At 40.2% G+C, this 16,001-nt stretch overlaps 2 protein-coding genes across 2 annotated transcripts; one reads left to right on the top strand and one right to left on the bottom strand.

Moving 5' to 3' along the window:
* The first annotated feature begins 137 nt into the window (after positions 1 to 137).
* cdab (cytidine deaminase b) lies at positions 138 to 3,862 on the top strand. Its single transcript, XM_033625727.2, has 4 exons — positions 138 to 387; positions 1,176 to 1,287; positions 2,424 to 2,481; positions 2,746 to 3,862. Exons 1-4 carry the CDS (start codon positions 201 to 203, stop codon positions 2,884 to 2,886), a joined length of 498 nt encoding a protein of 165 aa, XP_033481618.1. The 5' UTR covers positions 138 to 200; the 3' UTR covers positions 2,887 to 3,862.
* Positions 3,863 to 4,045: 183 nt separating this feature from the next.
* On the bottom strand, positions 4,046 to 14,694 carry LOC117256358 (dnaJ homolog subfamily C member 16). Its single transcript, XM_033625722.2, has 15 exons — positions 14,259 to 14,694; positions 13,984 to 14,050; positions 13,669 to 13,814; positions 12,181 to 12,356; positions 10,399 to 10,583; positions 10,140 to 10,244; positions 9,443 to 9,601; positions 9,162 to 9,292; positions 8,710 to 8,887; positions 7,823 to 8,005; positions 7,652 to 7,728; positions 7,269 to 7,349; positions 6,947 to 7,036; positions 6,018 to 6,188; positions 4,046 to 5,834 (listed from the first exon to the last, which is right to left on the bottom strand). Exons 1-15 carry the CDS (start codon positions 14,447 to 14,449, stop codon positions 5,354 to 5,356), a joined length of 2,421 nt encoding a protein of 806 aa, XP_033481613.1. The 5' UTR covers positions 14,450 to 14,694; the 3' UTR covers positions 4,046 to 5,353.
* Positions 14,695 to 16,001: the final 1,307 nt, after the last annotated feature.

Here is a 16,001-nt window from a genome sequence, read left to right as displayed (position 1 = left end):
CACGTCCACACAAACTGAATAATGGCAACAAAAACAAAACCCCCTCTCACTGCCTCATGACAGCATGTTGGCATTCCAGCTGGTGATTGGCTGTGACTGCTCCCTCTCCTCCTTCCCTCTGTCCCCTTCCCTTTTAAAGCTGAGCCACAATAGACTCATTCACTGACTCAAAAACAACCTCACAAACCCCAAGAGCAACCATGGACCAAGTCAACTTCAGCAGGGGGGTAATGCATATTAAGGACCATGGCTCCAGAGACTTGTCCCAGGAAACAGTCAAGAGGCTGATCCTCCAGTCTCAGAAGGCAAAACAGCAAGCCTACTGTCCTTACAGCAAATTCAGAGTGGGAGCGGCTCTCTTGACCCTCGACAACTGTGTGTTTACAGGTAAGATACAAGTAAAATTTTGCCTTTGGGTTGTTTGATTAGAGTAAATATTTGGCATTTAAGTGTTTCCCTAAATCTAATCTATCAACTTATTTGCCATTAAATAAATCACACAGGCTACATCTGAAAGGAAGCATTGCAAAAGCTTAATGCAAGCAGGGAACAAATGAGAGCCACAGCATTATGCAACTTGGGTCTTCTCGCTGTTGCTTAACATTTTTTGACGTGGTGAAGAAGGAGGTAGTTAAAATTTTCTCTAAAAAAACAAGGAAATTGATCATTTACTTGATTGCAGTTTCATTTCACTGCACTGTGTTAATGATTACTTGACAACAGGCAGTTGAAATGACTGGACTCCATTAAATCCTCTCGGGGAGAAGTCTTTTTTTATTACAATTGTTTAAAAAGAATCACATTTCTTAGCGTCAACAAATCTTAACTTTCCCATGAGCTTATGTAACCTCTAGTTACATCAACAGCGCTGTAAACACAGACAGGGATGTCAAATCATTGTCAACATAGACGGAACCCTCCTGCTCATGTGCCGGACTGTACAAAGCTTAGTGAGACACGTGTGTGGGGGGGGGCAAGTAGCTGGCAAACAGAGGTGAGTGCAAAGACCCCTGAGTAACTATTTGACCAGGAGAGGAGAAGTAAACAGACAGCCCCCCTTTGATGGCAGAAAGGCCTCTTTTTGTAACTGCAGTGTTTTTTTTTTTCTTCTCTCTAATTTGTCAGTTGTATTTCAGTGAAGCGAAAGCACTTAAAATATCTGATGTCCCCGGCAGGTTGCAATGTGGAGAATGCATGTTACAACCTGGGTCTATGTGCTGAGAGGACTGCTATCTCAAAGGCAGTGTCCGAAGGCTACCGGAGCTTCAAGGCTATTGCAATTGCCAGGTAATGTCCATGTGTACGTAATGTTCTCTGTCCTTCCTGTCACTCCTCATTCCTCTAATAGCAAACCATGACTCACTTCACTTTTGCTCAGTTTCCTTTTGGATATAATGAAACCTCATCATACTTTGTCCACTACTACTGGGCGCATTATCTCACAATGGTCCCCTGGGCACAGATATGCAAAGGGCCCTGCCAGTTCTCCTACATAAGAGCAAGACACACAAATTGTGGTGGTTTTACGACTCTTTGTAGTCAATATGCTTTGTTTTCTGTGACTTTGTGTCTCCTTGTGGTTGTTTTGTGTCTTTTCGCAGTTTCGTTGTGTCTTTTTGTGGTTTCAGTGTGTCTTCCTTGTTGTTATCTGTTTATTTGACATTTGCTGGTGAAAGCTAAGGGCCCCATGACCTTCTGGGTGCCTGGGCCCCTGGGCCCATGCCCAGTAAGCTTGTTGAGCAATCCATCCTCGCTTACTACACACAACCAAAGTCTATCATGTCTTATTTTTAATTTATTAAAAATAAATTAGCCTGTATTTCAACAATTTACAGCACAGGTAAACTCAATTAAAGTCAACAGCACATCAACAAAATACACCACTCTCAACCAATACGAGATCAATTTAAGCTGTAATATTTACAGAAACAAAGCCTACAAAACAGCAAACTATGGTGTCACATATAGCAAACACAGTAAGACTTTATTAATCATAAATAGTTTTACCTTATGCAATGTATTTTCTTTTAGCTGTATGGGCTTCCTGAGCTCCTGGGACCCTGGAGTTTGAGCCTGATAGACCTGTTCAGTAATCTACCCATGGCTGCAACTAAATAAGCAGAAGCCTGATTTAATAGCTTGTGATGGTGTCTATATTACCCTTGAGAGAACACTGTATAGAACAGAACAACACTAATAGAAATATGAAGATTTATAGTAAATATTCTTTGGAAGATAGTGGGGAAAGTTTAAGAGAGCCAAGGAACCTGTAGTATGATTAGATTCATTATTAAAGCGTCACTGTGAGATACTTTTATCACTTCCAAATATTAAACAGAGGCCTTAAGGTCTTTGTGTTCAACATAAATACATTTCCTCTGTTTCGATTCTCAACCACATTCTTCCTGTTATGTTCCTTGCAGTGACCTGAATGACCAGTTCATCTCCCCGTGTGGTGGCTGCAGGCAGTTCATAAGAGAGGTATGATCTCTGCTTGTCTATTGATTTGGTGCAGTTGCTCAAATTTGTAGTGTGTGATCAGGCGCACTCACAGGAAAGGTTGGGCCCCTGAAAATGTCCAGTGACTGGACCCTTCCCAAATCTTTTATTCATATCAATGCATGCAATATCTCTCCTTCTAACCGTTCATTGTCAGGACCACTCTGAAAAATCATTAATAAGGGAAGCTTTACAAGAGGACTTGACCACTTGCATAATTTCCTTTTCATGTCATTTCCCTTGCAGTTTGGCTCAAACTGGGATGTGTACCTGTCAAAGCCAGACGGCTCGTACCTGAAGATGACTGTGGACGAGCTGCTGCCCGTCTCCTTCGGCCCCGAAGAGCTGTCCATGAAGAAAGTGTTTGAAATCTCTCCTGAGTACTGACCCTGGATTCTGACACCAAACACACACGAGTGGCTTCTGTGAACCACCCTGACATGTACTGTGTAAAACGCACATGCTGCTGAAAATGTATTTACGTTTAGCAGTCATTCTATTTATGGTAAATATTTACTCTTTTATCCGCTGATTGTAAACAATGTCATATTTAAATTTACTCTGTGTATCTGTAATATTAATAAACACAACATGAGGGTAATTGACAAACTATTTGCTGGAAAATTCACTGTGCTTTAATTAGTGATCCATTAATCAGTGGTGGAAGAAGTTTTCATATAATTTACTTATGTTTAAGTTCTATAACCTAAGCACACTGTGAAAATACGTCACTACAAGTAGAAGTCCTGTATTCAAACCTTACTCAAGTAAAAGTACTGTATGTAAGTATTATCAGCAAAATGGCAAAATGTACTTGAAGCATCAAAAGTATTGATTGTAAAATGTTCCGTTAGTGTTTCACTACTACATGACATTTTAGATTAATATAACTGCTGCATTAATGTGTGTGTGTTGCAACTGACTGTAGATGTTTAATGTTTGTAGCTTTGCTGTCCTGTGAGAACCACGTAAAGTTTGCCCAACCAAGAGGGTTTTAAATAGTTAATTTAGCTTAAGAAGTACTAGAATTTTCTCAACACATAAAGGAAAACTTGGAGATTTGGAGAAACATGGTTTTCACTGGACAGTAAAGGTATGACAAACTGTAATCTAAAAAGCTGTCAGGCAAATGTAGTGCTGTAAAAAGTACAATATTTCCCTCTGACATGTAGTGGAGTAGAAGTATAAGGCTGCATAAAATGGAAATACTCAAGCAAAGTGCAAGTACCTTGAATCTGTACTGAAGTACATTCCACCACTGGATGCTGTATTGTTGTAGATAGAAATCTTTACTTTAAAGAAGCATGATGGAAAATGGTGTATCGTATCCACATATTTTAATAAATAAACTGTTTTAAAAGGAGTTTCTTTTAATAATTTATATGTCATTTCTCACAGTTGGATATAGACACACATGGACATACAAGAAAGAAAATAATGATTACAAGTTACAGTGTACTGCAAATATTATTTGTTGAGCAGCAAATTATTCGTTTACAAAGTAAAAGGAGGACAGAGACGGGGTGAAGCATTTTTGATGCCAGTGCAAATTCACTAAACATTTATTAGTGATTTTTAGGTCTACGTATTCCATGCATTGACATTTACAGTGGTTTAAGGGCACAGGCTTTAAAAGGGCAAGTATAATGTGGTAGGATTTATCTTTTCCCCCTGATTCAGACAATTGACAAAACTTAAATAAGCAAAACCAGCCCTGGATAAACAGTAAATATAAAAACAAAAAAGGCAGACGGAAAAACTTTGGGTGCCACTGACCCAAAATGATATTTCACTTTATCAGAGTTCAAACGTGGCTGGTAGCATAGTTAATGTTAAACCCCTAAAGAAAACAGCAGCAAGACATGGCAACTTTGTCTGAACAGGAAAACATAATGATCCTGGTGATGATCCTGTTCAATCGTTAATCATTTAAAAAACATTGCGAAATGTTAATGTTGTTATGTGACTATGCTGATTATTGCTGCCTAAAATGCTGTGAAATTGTCTATGTCTTAATGCCTGGAATCAAAAAGGTTGTGTCATATCTATAACAGCAAACAAAGGTCAAACATTACGTTCACCTGAAGGGTCCTAAAAGTTAAATAATAACAATAATAATAATAATTTATCTATAAAGTCAGTGCATCAGGCTCAGTTTTCAAGCCTTTTTTGTAATAACCTTTTTCCACATACGGCCAAAAGTAAAAACTCATGACAGAGGGATGATAGAGGGCTGCCAGTGGTAAAGATCAGTTCCAGGTCAAAGCTAATGTTAGAGGCTCTTGGTGGTTCATACTTGGGTAGAGCAAAACAACTGCGCTTTCTCTGAGCTGTATGACCTCACGTCACCTAATGAATGTACAGTTAAAAAGAAACTGGAGTTAATCTATAACACACACAGCTAGCTGCAGCTAACGTCTGTACCATAATGCTTATTGGCTGTTAATGAGTGATAAAAAGGGACGGTACACCACCTTCATCTCCGCCTGTGCTGTGTGTGTTAAGATTGACTGTGTATGTCTGTACCGCAACTTTTGTTGTTTTACTATATAGTCTCTCCCCTTTTCTGTCTTCTGTCTTTACACAGAAGGCATGAAGCAGCATCATGCAGCGCAGACTTTATCTTTGCCTCAATACGCACAGTTTAAAGGTTTGTGGTAGCACACAACTCCAGGTAAAATAAGACATTCTGTAAACAGGTTTGCAACAGTTCAGTGCGGCAACCTACCTCTGCAAAAGAGAATTTAAATAATGACTCGAAAACTGCAACACTGCCCTGCAGGTTTCTTGCTTAAGAACTTAATTAGGAGGCAAAACCAAAAAGCACATCCGCTACCGTTCACCATTTGTGACCTCAGCTCTCTGCGGAGGAGTTAGTGGCTTCATCGAGAGAGGGCCACGCAGGGACCTGTAATCTGGGCAGGGTGCCCTCCATCAGCCTCTCCATCCACAGTCCCAACCTGTCAAGCTTGTGGTGGACTTCTATGCTGGTGGCCCTACTGGAGCCCCTCCTGCTTCCAGGCCCGTCCTCCCTGGAGTGGGACCTGGATCGAGAGTGGGAGCTGGATCTGGACCTGGACCGGGACTTTCTCCTGCTGTCAGAGGAGAATGAGGTCTCAGATGAGGAGTCATTGGGATCATCCCCTGTGAAGACGGGTCTAAAGAGGCAAAAGTATTTCTTGTAGCCGTTGAGTGCCAGGACGTGGCCTGAGTAGTCTGGAGACTCCTCATCCTCGTCCACATAGCCCTCGCTCCCAGAGGATGAGCGAAGGAGTGACGGCATCCAGTGGCGGTGCTTATCAGCATTGAGGAAGGAGAAGTGGAGTGTCTGAGTCCTGTAGTGATGGAGGAGTTTAGGATTATTAAGTGGACCAAGCTTTGGTTTTAACAAGCTCAGCCAGTCTCAAAATGTATCAAACAGAAACCAGTAAACAGTGTTTGGATAGTCTGTATTCATGAGGCCACTTTCTTTATAATATGTACAAATAAACTAAATGTTCGGCAGCACTGAGACTTACCCAGAGAAAGAAAAAACCTCCTTGGCAAATTTCCTGAGCAGGGCATTCTTGGAGGCGTTAGTGAGCACCAGTACGACGTTGATGTGACCAGGCCTCAGCTTGACCAGGTTGCTGATGTAAGTGATGTCTGTCAGCTCCGTCACTTCCACAAAGTCCTTCTTTGGAGGGCGGCTGCATGGGTCAGTTAGAAAGGGAGGAAAAGTTAGAGGGAGGGAAAAGAAACACGGAAACTATAGATGTTTGATATCTTAATATCGTCGGTGTTGTCTTTTCCTGGTTTTAAAGGCTACATTAAAGTAAAGTGATGCAATTTTCAAAACTTCTCTGGCAGTTAAATGTTTTGCTTCTACCCACTTAGACATGAGATCCATATTACTGATCATTATTTATCAAAAATCTCATTGTGTAAATATTTTGTGAAAGCACCAATAGTCATCTCCATGACATTATGTATTGCTCTATTGGCTAGAGCAAAAGTAAAGCAAAGATGTGATATAAAACTTTAAACCTGATCATCACAGCAACACACTGTAAATTAGCCTGCTGCAGATAACTGTGTACACTTGGCCACATGACAGAAAATACAAATTTATTAACACTATACTGCTGAGTCATGTTTCATTATTAATGTGAACATTTCTTGCGGCGCTATGGGGGCTGCTTTGACAACTCAAGGACGTGCTTAAGTTAGCAAACCGCGAACCCCCCGTGGTCCTGCCAGTTGGATAAACAGCCATTCAACTGCAAAATAAGTTTTAAAAACCATCACTCAGGCAGCCTGTGTGAAAAATTAGGAAACACTGTTCTCTGGTGTCCTTATTTTCCTGTTCTCTGCTGTTGTGGCTCACGCTGTAAATGAAGTAGGCTGCCGAAGATCGACTTGCTGTATTCTGCATCCATCATATGTTCACCTCATTTCACTACATTACCTGGAAGTACTGGCTCTGCTTGATGCATCGTCCTCAGGCTGTGGCGGCTCCTTTGGCTTTGGTTTGCGGGGTTTGCTCTCACCTGGCTCACTGAAAATGCACCGTGAAAAATGGAAATCATCAGTGTGGACACCAATAGTTCTGAATCCAGCCAGTACTAAAACCAGGAATAATCATGTAGTAAATAACACATTTCTATTGTAGATCCAGTTATCATTAAGTATCATTAAGTATGTCATTTTTAATCAAAGTAATTTCAAGTCAAATGTTTCGACACATGATTACAACATTGCAGACGGCAAAGGGATCATGGCACACTCACCTGAAGGCCTGAATGATGACGGTGCCAAACAGAATGAAGAGGGCTGAGAAGATCAACGACAGGATGGGCATCATCTCTCGCCTTGAGGACAGAAAATGTTTATTACTGAGACACGTAGGAGAAAACACACAGCAGCCCATATAAACCAATAACACTCCTTACAGTCTCCCTGTAACCTCTACATATGGCTACATTTCTGAAGGGGTGCATAACAGCTATGAAGGAACACACTACATACAGAGCCTGAACCAGGTAATTATGGCTACATTTTGTTGCCGAAGCATGACTCAGCTTCCGATAAATTTCAAAAAGTACGCCACCCTGTCTGTCTTTGCCTTGTTTGCAATAAATGCTGCAGGCTCTCTGTGTGAGTGTCATCTTACCAGTTGGAGTAGAGAAGGTCATCATATATTTGCAGGATGTAATCATAGGCGGCATTCATCCACTGAATAATAAAAATCTGGGGAGGTTGAAAAGGAAAAACAATGACATGCAGTTAAATGTTTCACCCTGGTCTCAAATTAAGGTGAGCGTGTGTGTCTGCGGCGTCTTACGGGGGCCATCTCGTTGTTGAGTTCTGGCAGGGTTGCGTCTGAAGTCAGATAGGTGGGGTCTTTCTGAAGGAGCTCCAGCTGTTCATGGAGACGGTACTTATCTTCTTCACTGCCGTTCCAGCCGCCACTCACAGAGCGGTATAAGACCTTACCAGCATGGCTCCGCCTCTCGAGAATCACCACCTGTCAGCAGTGTTAAAAAACACTTGTACTGTAAATTGAGGCTATGCAGAGTCTCAGGATGACATATCGGTAATCTGACACATATCAAATTCTGTATGGTCTAAATATAATTTTTTCCAGCAAGTGCACATTGTCTTCAATATTAATTTATACTGCAATGACTGTTCACTATTTTTTAGAACACTTTCAATGACACCTATGTCTATAATGCATTATAAACATAATCTCTTAGTAGCACCATAAAATTACAGTTCTAAACACTTAAAATATTTATAATGCACTATAACAGTGATAATAACACAAAATAAAGCATTTTATAATGACTTATGACTTAAAGTATCTCAATAGCTGAAATGTTTCAGACTTTATCAACTGAGTCATTAGTTTGAGGTTTTTTTTGGAAAAAAATTACATAAGTGAATCATCAAAAAATGTATCAAACTGGAGTACTTGATTTATCTTATGACCTGTTCAACAAATACATTGATCTTACACCATAATGTGTTGTTCTTGCATAGATTTAATGATTTCCCCCACACTTTTTTCCACTTTTTTCCAAATGCAACCAATGCCCTTTTTTTTTCTTCAGATGGGTTCATTTGTGTCATACATTTGATTTTAGGAGCATGTCAGTGAGTTTGCATACAATAGGAGAATAATAATAATAATGATGCATGTGTGTACACTGCATTTCTGTCACTGACCTGAGGTGAGAGTGCAGCCTGATTGTGGAGAAGTGCCTGACAGAGAGGCTGCTGCTGACGCTGGTAGACGTATGCAAACCGCAGCACGTCTTTTTTGTTAACCGATGCAAAGTCCAGGAAGGCCTTATTGCCTGGGAGAAAGGCTTGGTCCTCCCCAGTGATCAGCAGCACACAGTACCTGCGGACCAATCACAGTCACACAATATTTCATTTCACAGTGACAACCACTGTGATGCCTGTCCTACTATTTTGTTTGGATTTAAGCTTCTTACAGAGGCCATGGAATGTTAAAGTCAAATTGGGGCTTAGCTTATATTCTTTTTCTTTCTACATCAGTTCAGCAGTACAGAGATGCCTGCTTTGATCAAGTCTTATAACACAAGTGGTCAATTTAAGAAGAGATATTCAGTAAAGGACCAGATGCTGAGCACTCTGCTCATAAAATGTCTTACTTCCTCCGTCGGTGGAACTGCTTGACAGGGCACAGCTCATCAAAAAGCTGCTGGTTGACCAGCCGTGGCACCTGCAGGAACTTGTTGTTGGAGACGAACTCATCCATGATCTGTCGCTTCATCCCTCTGGCCTGAAAGAGAGAGAGTGCAGAAGATGTGAAGGGCAGCAAGGAAGAAATGTCTGAGTAAATCAGAAGTGAAATTTGGTAACCTAATTCCTTAATTTAAGAATTAATTATTAACAATTATGTGGATTCTTGTTTCAAACTTTATTTTTATACCTGGATGATGTCAACTGGCTTTTCTGTGTCCTCCTTGAACAGCAGCATGGTGGGGGCGTATGTGTTAATGTTGAACTGCCGCAGTAGCCGAGTGTTGCGCGTGTCCCCCTGGTCCACGTAGCCAAAACGCACATAGTTTCTGAAGGCAAATGCTGTTAACTGGAGAGTGGAGTGGGAAGATGAGAGCCTTGAAAATATACACATTAAAATACATAAGAGAAGGTGTAAAAAAAGAGGAGAGGTCAGAACAGACTGAGAGCTGCTTCTATATATACTCATGACTGTGTAGTTTTAACTCAGATATTGAAACTGTGTTCCCATAAGTGGCCCTGAATTATTCTCCCTCTGTTTCTATTAAACACATTTATTGACACTGAGCTATTAAAACAATATTGCCTGTGCATCTGACTGTGATAGGTTAATCGGGTAAAGTCTGTGTAACAAAGGAGGAAATATTGATGCATTAGTAAATGAGAAACAGCTGTTCCCACAGATGCCTCTGCAGTTGCTGTCGGGGTCTAATCAATCTGCTCTCTTTTGTATCAGTAGAAACAGCACCAAAGCTCAGAATATTAACCAGCCTGAAGAGCCACACTGAACAGTTCTCTCTGTTTTCCACTGTAACATTTAGTATAATTAGTGCAACACCTCTGTGTGTGTGTGTGTGTGTGTGTGTGTATGTGTATGCACTGCTTACTTTATAGAGGAAGGGAATGACAGGGACTTGGTCAAACAAGAGAACACTGGGCTTGTTTTCCGCACGCCAGCTATCCAGGAAAGCCAAGTAGTTGTTATCTGTGATCTGGAGAAACAATGGCAGCTAGGTCAAACATGTACTCTTGCTAAATTAAATCACAGCACACCACTTTACCATTTGTAAAATGACACTTGATCAGTAATAACTGTAAAATAAATAAAATTCTTCACTGACACACACATGCAGCAGTAGTGTTTACCTTTTCCACCAGTTTCTGGGGCAGCAGGTCTTCAATGAACTGTCGCAGGTGCTCCCGTACCACAGCCTGATGGAAGAAGGTCACCCTGCCGTTCACCAGCCCAATGATGGAGGGAGCGCGGTGAGCTCCCAGCTGGCTGGCCAGGCGCCGCTCATAACCCAGGTCCACAATGCCAATGCCAACACCTGGTGTAACAGTAAAAATAGACTGCTATTGTACCTGATACAGTAGAGCAAAACACAAGTGTTCCCACAATGAAGGGAAAATACGTACTAGATTTAGACTAACTGATTTTACACTTTTAGTTATTTTACATTCAATGGGTCTAAGATGTACCAATATTCCTGCAAAAATCATAGTAGATGTTAAGTAGGAAAGCTGAGCAGTAAAATAATGAACACAACAAACATGTGAAAAGTGAATTCTCTCTTTCACCAAACAGAGACACTGAAAGTCTCAAGGAAGAGTGACTCCAAGCTGTGGGTTTTTTACTCCAGTCTTTGAAATTAGTGAGGGACTGCCTAATGGATATGGTTCATAAAAGATGCATACATCTGTTTTTAGTGTCTCACAGACTCCTGTGTATCCATAGAGCTGTATACCACAATGGCAGAGAAAACAAGCCAATGCTGGCTTTCACAAAACCAGAGAGAAATGCTTTGAAACTTTGCTTTGAAAATGCTTTTCTTATTTTGATTTCACTCTAAACTGGATTTCTGTTAGAAGGATTTACATCTGGTATTGATAAGGGATGCAGTGTGGTAATGTGAAAGGTGTTGCTTATGATGACAAAAAATAAAAAAATCACCCAACTCCTCAGTCCCCATCAACTCTATGTAACTTTTTAGCATTTAGCTTTTAGAATCTGCAACTTTACTGTTTCGGTTCACTCTCACTGCTCTAATCGATCTCATTTCCAGCCACAGAAGGCAGCTGTTCTCTGCAAAAAAAGTGCTGAAGCTCGACAGATACACACTGTAAGCTACCTGCCAGCACCAAATTGTCGACAAAGTTAGCAATTAGCTAACACTGTAGTCGCAGCTAAAGAATCAATTATACACTCAGCAGCACCTTTATTAGGTACACCTCTACAATCAAATGTAAGTGTTGTAGTTTCTGAGCTGACTTTGTCATTAGGAGGTGTTATGCATGTCATGGTGTTCTGCCCCGGTGTGGTCAAAAAGGGTAATTAATGCTGCTTTGAAACTAGAGCTACAAATCAACAAGAGTATTTTTTCAATAGGGTTTATAACAAACAAAACTAAAAATAGCTTTGTGTGCTACACTAACTTTAGGCTGCAGCTTTTAAAAATCTTGACACATCAATTTTCATAGATACTGAATAAATATTCCACTGGTTATGACTTGTGACTTCAGCATAAAGAGCACTGGGTGCATAAATATGCAGGATATTTTTCCAGGGCAGGCCACTTAGTTATTACAGAATAAGAATGAGACTAGGTCTTCAGGGCACTGTGAACTGTACTTCCAATTAGCAGAATTAACTCAACAACTTTAAATTCATCTCCAGTGCCAGACAATTGTGACATGGGGTTGAATTCCTCTCTTGACTTCACTCTTTGTTCCAGGAAAGCAAGAGGAACAAATACACCCTGCTGAATAATGAATGAAATGACTGGCTTTTTTGGAATTACACTGGTCCTAATGGCCTGCAACTGAGCAAACATCAACCTCATGTTATGATGCTTTAAGGAAAACCAACCCTGATCCTAGACAGTGTGCGGGGGTGGACTGATGGGAGTCTAGTGACAGCAGACTTACCCAGTGGTTCCAGCTCCTGCACCGTCTCCTTCCACACAGGCTCGATGTGGATGCATGCAAAGCACCACTCAGAGGTCACTTTGATTAGGTACGGCCTCTTGTGGCTGTCTGGGAGGACATCACTGTTAAACTGCGCGTGATGAAGCAGGTACTTACTGTCGGCAAAGTCCCTGGACCTGGAGGAGAATTGGAAGCAAGACAGTGAGCCTTTTTATAGACAGAGCCTGGAAGGGGCTGTCAGGACATGACCCCAGAGTAAACTGTCTATAACTCCAATTTGTTGAATCATTCTAATTCTCTGTGCACTGAGTTGAGTAAAAAAAAAAAAAAAAGGACAAAAAAAAAGTAAAATTCCACTAATAGGTCCCTTTAGTTTGTTAATCTAAAAAAAAGAGTGCAACCTTCTCTCCTTTCAGTCTCAAGATTAAAATATTAGGCTGACATCTGAACGCATCAAGTCTGCATCTAACAATTATTTCTAGGGACGCACAATAATATAGACATGTCATCAGTTTTGGCCTATATTGGCTTTAAAATGGACTATTTGAATTGACCAACGTGCTTTTTCTTATTTTGGACAATGAATGAATATTACGTACATTCAAAAGCATTGTATTTCATGTCTCCATCTGCTGGTGGGTCATCATGATAACAGTATGCATGCATAATATGATGTTAATTCCACTACAGAAACGACTTGATGATAGAAGGGGGGAAAAGTGGGTGTATATCAATACTGGTATCAGTTATCGGCCAAATAAACTGTTATGTATCGGTATATTGGATATCAGCAAAAAATTCAATATTGTGCATTCCTAATTATTTCATTTTAAATTACTTAAATTTTCACTCTTTAAATTGCTTATTTTGTTTGACTAACAGGCAAAAAAATCCAACATGTATTTCATTCACACTGGTATGAAATGAAAAAAGCAAGCACACCCTCGCATTTGAGAAGCTATAGCCAGCAAATGATTGGACTATAATCAATTTGTTGTCCATTTTACGCTGTATAAAATAACTTCATGTTTTCAAACTGCAGAACTTTACTGTACAAGTTTGCAAAGTGAAATCTAGGACTGGGGCAATAATTGCTTCCAACTAAAAAAACTTGGATCTAGTATGATGGTAGTTTTGCCTTTTTGTTGTTATCAGTAACCAAAAGCAGACACAAGGAGGAGCCCAACCTACACCACTCACTGTGAACTGTACACTGCAGCATGCTGGAAAATAAATACTTAGGAACATAGTTGTTAGAACTTGGAGAAGAAACGTTTTGTCAGATGAAAGAAAAGCAACCTTTTCCCCTCATCAAAAAGGATTTGGTCTAACGCATGCTGGTGCTTTGATTTTGAAAAGGGTATTTACTGTATCCTCAGAGAACTGCTGACAGTACTCATGTAGTCTTCACAAGCATGAGTTCATAGGACATGTTTAACCTGGTGTTTTCTGATTCTAAATATTGCCTAACTAATTGACAGCCTGTACCTGGGGAAATGGAAAAAAGATTCATCAAAGTAAAAGCTGTTGTGGAAGCTGCGGAAACCATGATGCTGTGACTGGCCAAAGGGCTGGTTCTCATCCATCTGCCCATAGCGGTCAAAGTTGGACCTTCGCTCCTCATTAGACAGAATCTGTGTGCAAGAGAAAATGAAAGGCACAAGTGAGAGGACAGTGCTGCTATAACTGCACAGAAACAATGATACAGAAAGTGAAACAGAGTGAGACACATAGAAAACACAGTGAATATCAGCTGGGGGTTGTATGAAACAGTATATGATGTTTTGATGCATTTTCACCCACCTCGTATGACTTGGAAACCTTGATGAACATGTCCTCAGCTTTAGGGTCCTTGTTCTTGTCAGGGTGCCTAAAATAGCCAATACAGGACACCATGGATCACTACAGGGTCACACAGGATTAAATGCTGTAACAGTAGCATGTGACGATTAAAGTCAACAAGCTCCAGTTTACATGTCAGATGGACCCTGATAACTGAACAGGGCTGCCCGGTTACAGTCACAATGTACCGGCCTGCTGCCAGGGGACTCAGGGGACTCTGTGTATCTGTCACTCACCATTCTTTAGCCAGAGTCTTGTATGCCCTTTTGATTTCTGCTTGACTCGCACTCCTGCCTACACCCAGGATTTTGTAGGGGTCATATTCAGATGCCACTCTCGTCAACTGCTCACTCAAAATCAGCAGAAAGATGGCGAGTAAAAGTGGACATGTCCGAGGAGGATAGCGGCTGGTTCTCCCCAGCGTCATGGCTCAACTGTTACCACTGTCCTCGCCCTGCGTTAACGTCAGTTAGCTACCGAAATGCCCGGTGAAGTAATGTTACAAAGCTACACTGTAGCGGACAAATATGTCGAGCTAAGAGTTTACATAGTCCGCTCTATTGACTTCTTAAATGTTAAGTTTAATACAGACGACATACTAGCAATTTACCTTGGTAAGGCCATTATTTTTCTAGCTAACGCTAAGTGTCAGCGTCATGCCCGCAATGAAACTTCGACTTCCGCTTGCATATTTCAAAATAAAGACCCCCTAAACCCCTTTTGAATCTCAAATTGACTGAAAACGATAGATTTTAGGCAATTAATTAAATTTAAATTACTATTAAACATGTGGGCCTATGAAAGATAATATAAACACTGCTGAAAGACACACAGAATGTGGCTACTCAAAGTGTTGCTCATGACAGATTTGCATTGGCATGTATTTGGTGGGGGGCACAGGGGACATGTTGCCCAAAATTTTAACATGTCCATTTTTTCCCCACAAGGAAAACAGAAAGGTAGCAGAGGAGTTTCATTTTGACGAAACTGAATACATTTCCACCTGAAATTGATGCAGGAAAGGTGCAAATTGGTGCATTAAAATTCATCAAAATACACTCAATATTTCCTGTGTCCAACCTCACTCATTTAAAGTGCACACAGGTAATCACTTTGCAACTGGTAAAGGTAGAGCTCATTTTAAATGTTTTATATACTGCTGGATAGTTTAATCTATGATTAGACATAATCATTTATTAGTTGCTTATATTTTGTATTATCAATCTATGTTTCCAAAGTAACTAAAGCAGACAAATTAATGCTGTGGAGTAAAATATTCAAGGTTTCCCTCTGAGATGTAGTAATAAAGTAAAGGAGTAAAAGTACAAGGTAACATAAAATGGAAATAACCAAGTAGCTACAAGAACCTCAAAATTCTCTAAATTTTAATTATAGCAGTTGCAAAGTATTCTGTTTTTACTCAATAATAATTTCTAACAACTATTTTTAACATCACAATTCATAATTCATATTGAAAATATAATTTAAAAAAAAAAACAGTTTTTCAGGGGAAATAAGATGCCGGAGTGCATAAAAATGCATAAAAATAGAGCTTGTTCACAGAGAGATTTCACAGGGGTGTGTTCCCAAGACCCCCTTACGGGGATCCGGCCGGGAAAAAAAACCCTAGCAAAAGCTTAAATATGCCGGTCCTACATTCTTATCAATTTAAGATGCCCTCCAAAAATTAAAAAAAAAACAAAAAACAAAAAAACATTCAGACTTGTACCCTTCAAAAGGACCTTTGTAATCCATCATTTGGAAAAACAAAAATGAAATACATTTTTTTAAAGATATATTGGCTTTGTAGGTTACCATAATACGATAAGAAACACATCTCCCTTTAATCTCTATTTAACTTTTCGTGCGGTTAAACGTACAAACACCCCTCAAATCGTATTTGCTCTCCCGTACGATTATACTAAAAGGCCATACTTCGGTGCTTTTATTGTGAAGAAAAAAATATACAACGTCCGGTG

The sequence above is a fragment of the Epinephelus lanceolatus genome, chromosome 1 (assembly GCF_041903045.1).
Source record: "Epinephelus lanceolatus isolate andai-2023 chromosome 1, ASM4190304v1, whole genome shotgun sequence".
In the NCBI taxonomy this organism is placed as follows: Eukaryota; Metazoa; Chordata; class Actinopteri; order Perciformes; family Serranidae; genus Epinephelus; species Epinephelus lanceolatus.
The sequence above is the reverse complement of the archived record's forward strand: the minus strand, read 5'-3'. Positions and strand labels throughout refer to the sequence as shown.

Coding starts and splice junctions, on each gene's coding strand:
- cdab (XM_033625727.2), top strand. CDS start 201: ATGGACCAAGTCAACTTCAGCAGGGGGGTAATGCATATTAAGGACCAT. Junction 388..1,175: donor CGACAACTGTGTGTTTACAG/GTAAGATACAAG, acceptor TGTCCCCGGCAG/GTTGCAATGTGGAGAATGCA. Junction 2,482..2,745: donor GCAGGCAGTTCATAAGAGAG/GTATGATCTCTG, acceptor TTTCCCTTGCAG/TTTGGCTCAAACTGGGATGT.
- LOC117256358 (XM_033625722.2), bottom strand. CDS start 14,449: ATGACGCTGGGGAGAACCAGCCGCTATCCTCCTCGGACATGTCCACTT. Junction 13,815..13,983: donor AGGTTTCCAAGTCATACGAG/GTGGGTGAAAAT, acceptor TCTTGCACACAG/ATTCTGTCTAATGAGGAGCG. Junction 6,189..6,946: donor AGCAGAGCCAGTACTTCCAG/GTAATGTAGTGA, acceptor TGACCCATGCAG/CCGCCCTCCAAAGAAGGACT.